This window comes from Nicotiana tabacum, chromosome 10, assembly GCF_000715075.1.
Source record: "Nicotiana tabacum cultivar K326 chromosome 10, ASM71507v2, whole genome shotgun sequence".
NCBI classification, from domain to species: Eukaryota; Viridiplantae; Streptophyta; class Magnoliopsida; order Solanales; family Solanaceae; genus Nicotiana; species Nicotiana tabacum.
In genome coordinates this window covers 19799701-19806411 of record NC_134089.1, presented here as the reverse complement: position 1 = coordinate 19806411, position 6711 = coordinate 19799701, and the positions used below count along the sequence as shown (strand labels likewise).

General features: G+C 40.3%; 1 protein-coding gene across 1 annotated transcript; it reads left to right on the top strand.

The window, feature by feature from the left end:
• Nucleotides 1-4017: 4017 nt before the first annotated feature.
• On the top strand, nt 4018-6073 carry LOC107815933 (exocyst complex component EXO70H1-like). Its single transcript, XM_016641587.2, has one exon. The coding sequence runs from the start codon at nt 4099-4101 to the stop codon at nt 5968-5970; it is 1872 nt and encodes a 623-aa protein (XP_016497073.2). The 5' UTR covers nt 4018-4098; the 3' UTR covers nt 5971-6073.
• Nucleotides 6074-6711: the final 638 nt, after the last annotated feature.

The window sequence follows — 6711 nt, the reverse complement described above, 5'->3', positions numbered from 1 at the left end:
AGAAAATACCAAACAAACACAACAGAACATGCTAACAGACTCATCCACACAAAAACAGAAAAGGAAAACTTACTAGAAAATGTTCAAAGCAGGCCGACCCCAGTCCGAATTAGATTTGACCATTTGAGGCCAAACAAACTCTAACCAGGGTGTTCTCAGCCTAGAACACCTTGGTTAAGGTCTATTAGACCTCAAACCCTCTATGAAGCAGGTCGGATTCCTCAGGCTCTTGTGTTCTAAGGTTCAGATTCTCAGATTTGAGTTTTTGGGAGTTGTGGGTAGATTCGGACCAAACCAAACTCGGTTTGGTCACGAGGAGGGTCAGGGGAGTGTCTGGTATGAAGATGGGGTGGTTTGGTATAGATCGAGTTTCGTCTCGAATCTTCAAATCCAGATTCGAGACGATAGGAGGTGATTCGAGGTACATGGTTAGTGGATTCGTGTTCAGGGTGGTTGGATGCTTCAGGGGTGTGAAGGGGGTGGTCATCGGCGTTCATGCCGCCGGGTTCTGGTGAAAGGGATATCAGGGCGGCTTGCTAGGGTTTGGGGGTTCAAGCTAGGGGAAGGAGACGAGTGAAGGGGGGTTCGGATAGGGGGCGTGGGGTGTGAGGGAAGGCTTATATATGGTCTAGGGGTTTAGATCTGAGCCGTTGGATCAGATGATCTCAACGGCTTGGATCTGATGGTGAGGGGTGAGACGGAGCCGTTTGGTATTAAAACGGTGTCGTTTGGGTTTAAGTGATGGATTGGGTTGAACCGGCTAAATAGGTCGGGTCATGAGGGAAGCCAGGGACCGTTGGATCAATGGGGTTGGACGGCTCAGATCAACTTGCCTGAAACGGCGTCGTTGAGGTGAGTTGAACAGCCTGATCTGGACCGTTCGTTTGAATCAGATCAACGGCTTCAATAGGGACGCCGATATGGCGTCATTTGAGTCCGTGCTTGGGCAGGCTCGTCTTGGACTGGATCAGTGTTTTGGTTTTGGGCCTCGTTTTGGGGCCCAATCAGATTTTCCTTTCCTTTTTTAATTCAACAAATTAAACAAAAATTCCTAAAAAATGTAAAAATTAAAATAAACTTACACACATATTGGGTGACACCTACAACAATTAACATGCACATATTAGAATTTAAAAATGGTTAAATCACAGCCTAGAGTAAAAGCTGCATATTTTGTGAATTTCCTTTTAAAAACCGAATTACGGCCCTATTACACACGGCATACTTATTGTATTTTTGTTTGATAATATTCAATGAAAAATGGATATAAACACTAAGGACTACCAGCACATGTCACATAAAAATTGAAAATTTGTACGGCGAGGCCATTTGCAATTATTTTGATTCCTTTTGGAGTGATTGTTCGTGAAGCAAAAATCACGTGCTTACAACGTTGACGGTCATTTTGGGAGAAGGTGGTTTAGGGGGTTCCTGCCTATTCTTCATATAAGCTTGATTACCTTTCTCACTGAATAACTCGGTGAGATCCCTTATTTTAATAAATGATCAACTTCACTTTGTAAAAATCTACAGTCTACTGTTTTATGCCCATGATCATTATGAAACTCACACTAATGATCAGGGTTGCGCCTATTTGGATTCGATCTCATCTCTTTTGGCCACCGTACCTTGTCACTCATGCTTCTCAAAACAGCTACTAGCTCGAAAGTGCTTACATTGAAATTGTAACCGCCAAATCTCGCCTTCAAATTTCTATCATCATCTCGTGACTCATGGGTGTTTCGATCATTCCTAAATCTTGATGAAGAGCCTGACTCTCTATTCATTGATATGTGATCATACCTTTGATTGTCCTGTTTTGACCGTGAATCTTTTCCCGCAGGTCCCATGTATGGCTCGTACCTATTTTTACCAGACCTTTTTTGGTTTCCACCCGTCTCGAACTTACTTTTTCTTCTTTTTGGAATCGTGGAACAGCATCTTCTTCTAACCTTAGCTTCATGATATACCTGTTGTAAACGTCACTCCATGTTATAGCTGGGAATTCACGAAGACTTCCCTTGAGTCGCCTCGTAGCTTATGAGATCTTTTTATTCAAAGCTGCCCAATTATCAGGTACACGTGGTAATGTCATTCTTTCATGTTGGAATCTGTCAACGAACTCCCTAAGCAATTTTGAGTCCCCTTGCTTGATCTTGAAAATATCTTCCATTCTTTTTTCGACTTTTTGAGCTCCCGAGTGTGCTTTGATGAAAGAATCTGCAAGCTCAGCAAAAGAATTTATAGAATTTTTGGGTAAAAGAGAATACCATGTTAATGCACCCTTGGTGAGTGTTTCACCGAATTTTTTGACTAATACTGATTCAATCTCCTGCTTGGTCAAGTCGTTGCCTTTTACGCCTGTTGTGAATGCAGTCACGTGGTCTCGTGGGTCTGTTGTTCCATCGTATTTTGAAATATCAGGCATTTTAAATTTCTTTGGGATTGGGAGGGGAGCAGCACTTGGCTTCCAGAGTTGTTGCGAATATTTATCCGTATCTATCCCTTTGATTACGGGCGGCACCCCGGGTATTTGCTCTATGCGGCGGTCACTTTGCTCCTTGAGCTATTTCTGCAATGTTAGTACTAAACTTTGTAAATCAGAATTGACTAAGTTACCTGGTTCTCCCTTCTGTGATTCGTTGGGGGTTCCACCACTAACTGAATTAACAAGCCCAGAACGAGGGTTCTCCAAAGTGTTGTTATTTGGAGTTGGTGTGGGTGGTGCAGCAGGTAACTGGCTAGCAAAAGCTTCAAGAGTTTTATTGACCTGTACAACAATTAGTATCTGCAAAGCTTCATCGATAGCTTCAACATTTTCAAATTAAGCGTTTCCATTTGTGTGAGATCCATCAGGAGAGCCTTCACGAGACCGCCGAGGAGAGCCTCGTGGAGAAGGGAGCGGGGTTTGATTACCCTGTGGATTTCCCTGAAGTTGTTGGTTTCCTTGGTTTCCTTGAATGTTGTCATTGTTGTTCGACATGGTTGATGCAACAAGGAAAGTTAAGCTAAAAGATGATAGATTATCAGATTTCCGGTAACGAAACCAATTTGTTTAACCAACAAATGAGATTTCGGTCAAAGCTTTAATTTAGAAGAACTCGGGTTACTGATAATCAAAAGTATATATGAAAGAAAGTAATTTGGCTAGCAATAAGATAATCAGAAGAAAAGCAAGTAAATCGGTATATTCAGATAATATTTCGTGTCCTTACAATTGATCCATTCTCTCCCTTTTATAGTTATTTTGGAGATACGCGTTTTGCCTTTGTCATAATAAGGCCATTATAGACAATTAAAGACATTAAATGTTACGTTACATAATCATTATATTTAATACAGATTCTCTAACGTTTTTAGTATTTAAGGCTCATTAAATACTGTATCTGTACTCCCGTGAACTGTCAGACTCATTCCCTTTGATTCTTGGACTTAAATAAGTACGGGCGTTAAATCTTTTGAGTATCTGCTCGTCCTTCCTCTTATGTCTCTGCTCGTATCTGTTGCAACTCGTGCCTCTTTGCCAATCATAACTCTTTGACCAGTTTACATGTCATAACACGTCATCTTCCAATCACTTAAATATGTAAACTCAATTTTTTCCAAATACAGTCTCCATTAATCCAAACCTCTTAAACACCTTAGTATGATATGATATTATAAGTTGAGGTAATTTCTAGATCGTTCCAATTTCTAAAACTTAAATACAAAGCATTGGGAACATATAACTCACAATAAGAAACAGAAAAACTATAGCTGTGATTATGAATAATTCAAACTCCTTGTTGTTGTGAGAATAAGACCTTTTAATTTGAATAATTTATTTAATTTAATAAGAATCAAACTCCTCACTAAATCCTACGTGTAACCCATGTCACGCGTGAGATTCAAACGCTCCTCGTGTGTTTATTGCTGACTCTCATACTCTCAAAAGTCCAATACCCACTACGCGCCTAACTTTTCTCTCTATATATATCCCATCAACCTCCATGAAAATCCATATCAAAGCTTCAATCATATAACTGTACTCTTCTTTCTTCATCCAAAAAACATTTCTAAACACTGAAAATCCTGAATAATTTCTGTAAACTGAAAACGATGCCGAGAAAAGGAATGAGAACTCTCAATTGGTTTTCTCCAAAACATTCAACAACAGATAGTACTTCTCAATTCTCTTCCCCTTCGCGTTTCGGATTTTCGCCTTCTCGGCCGAGTTTTTCAGAGGCAGTGATTGATCGAACACTGGAGATGGCGGAGCCGATGATCATGAAGTGGAACCCAGACACCACCACCTTCGCCAAAGTGACTTCTCTTTTCTATGAAAATAGAGGAGAAGCCAACGATTTTATCAAGTGTGTGCATAATCTACAGAAGGCTATGCACTTTCATTCAACTGAGAATTCCAGATCCGATAATCTTGTTCGTGCTCAATCTCTAATGCAAATTGCAATGAAAAGACTCCAAAAGGAATTTTACCAGATTCTCTCAATAAACAGAGCTCATTTGGATCCTGAATCTATTTCCACTGTCTCTTCCCGTACTTCGACTGTTTCGATTATTTCTGATTTCGACGTTGAGGATGACGACGATCGTGTAATTGGCGGTGAGTCTGTTTCTGTAGTTGAGGATTTCTCTAATATTGTAATGGCGGATTTGCGATTGATAGCGGAATGCATGATCTCTTCTGGATATGCAAAAGAGTGCTTGACGATTTACAAAGTTATACGTAAATCGATCATTGACGAAGGCATTTATAGACTCGGAGTTGAGAAATTGAGTTCTTCACAAGTTCATAAAATGGATTGGGAAGTTGTGGATATGAGGATCAAGGATTGGCTTAACGCTGTTGATGTAGCTATGAAAACGTTATTCAACGGAGAGAGAATTCTCTGTGATCATGTCTTTGCATCCGACGATGCAATAAGAGAGTCGTGTTTTACTGAAATTTCAAAAGATGGTGCCATGATTCTGTTTAGTTTCCCGGAAAATGTAGCAAAATATAGCAAGAAGTTGCCGGAAAAAGTGTTCCGTTTGCTCGATATGTACACCGCCATCGCCGAACACTTGCCGGAGATTGAAGCTATATTCTCTTTCGATTCAGAATCTGCTATTCGATCTCAGGCGGTGACATCACTCGTCAAGCTTGGCGAGTGTATAAGGACGGCGTTGGTTGAGTTTGAAACTGCTCTACAAAAGGAATCCTCAAAGACGACGGTTGCCGGAGGTGGAATCCATCCTCTCACCATTGACGCAATGAATTACATAATTCTACTCGCTGATTACAGCAACGTACTCTCCGACATCCTCGCCGAAGCTCCTCCTCCGGCAAAAGCTTCGTTGCCTGAATCATTTTTCGGCATTGTGGATTCTGATGCGTCTCCGGCACCGGCGATCTCACGCCGATTCGCTTGGTTGATTCTCCTTCTTCTCTGCAAACTCGACGGCAAAGCAAAACAGTACAAAGATGTATCTCTCGCGTATCTCTTCTTAGCCAACAATCTTCAATACGTCGTCGTAAAAGTCCGTTCATCAAATCTCAAGTACTTGCTTGGTGAAAATTGGATATCAAAACAGGAGGGAAAAATCAAACAGTTTGTATCAAACAAAGACCGGCTAGGATGGGGCCACGTCATAGAATCTCTACCGCAAGAGCCAAATGCTACAATGACTCCCCAACAAGTGAAGGAGATTTTCAAGAAATTTAATTCATCATTCGAGCAAGCTCACCGGAAGCAATCTGTGTGCGTCGTACCTAATAGTAAACTTCGTGACTCTCTGAAAGTGTCAATCGCGAGGAAAATACTTCCAGTATATCGGAAATTTTACAATACACATAAACATATGATGCACGTAATCAAATTTTCCCCTGAGGATATAGGGCATTACTTGTCCGATAGACCAATTGAGTCGGGAAGTTCCTCAACGGTTGAGTCTTCCCCATCACGTACAATACCATCACGATTGCGGTGAAGAAAATTGTTATTTTTCCTTCTTGTTATATCGGGTAATTATGTATAAACATGAAGATCATATAAAATGTGCATAAATTGCACAATCTTTTTTGTTGTGTTTACGGAAGGCGCGCAATTAATATACTATCTTTTGGGTCTTTCGGAAACAACCTCTTTATTCCTCCGAGGTAGGGGTAAGGTCTTGAGCATTCTATATGTATTGGGAAAAAACTGAGTTTATATTAAAAATGACGTGGCATGACACGTGGTTTGGTTAAATGGTCAAAGCGCAACAATTGACTAAGAGGCACGGATGGAGACAGCCACGGGAAGAGGAATTTAAATAGGCACGAGACGAAGTGCAGATACGAGTCTCGTACCAATTCAAGTCATTTACAGCTAACGGATTGGGAGGCATTAAAGACAAAGATCTGATGACAGAAAGGAGTCCAAATTCATTATTAAATACCTGATACGTTAGAAAGTTGGTATTTAATAGGAATGATTGTATAACGGCTTATTTAATATCATTTATTACTCATAATTATATCATTAAAGTTGAGGCTTCATTCCTTTACCTAGAATTACCTATAAAAGGAAGAAGTATCATCATTTGTAATGACACGCAATACTATTGGGAACTCATTGAAATACAAAACTATTTGCTATTTTACCATCATTCTCAAAAGTATTTTATTTTCGTCTCCTGATTATCAGTAACCCGAATTTCTTTTTAGCTTTGACCAAAGACTCAGATTTT

Coding starts and splice junctions, on each gene's coding strand:
- LOC107815933 (XM_016641587.2), top strand. CDS start 4,099: ATGCCGAGAAAAGGAATGAGAACTCTCAATTGGTTTTCTCCAAAACAT.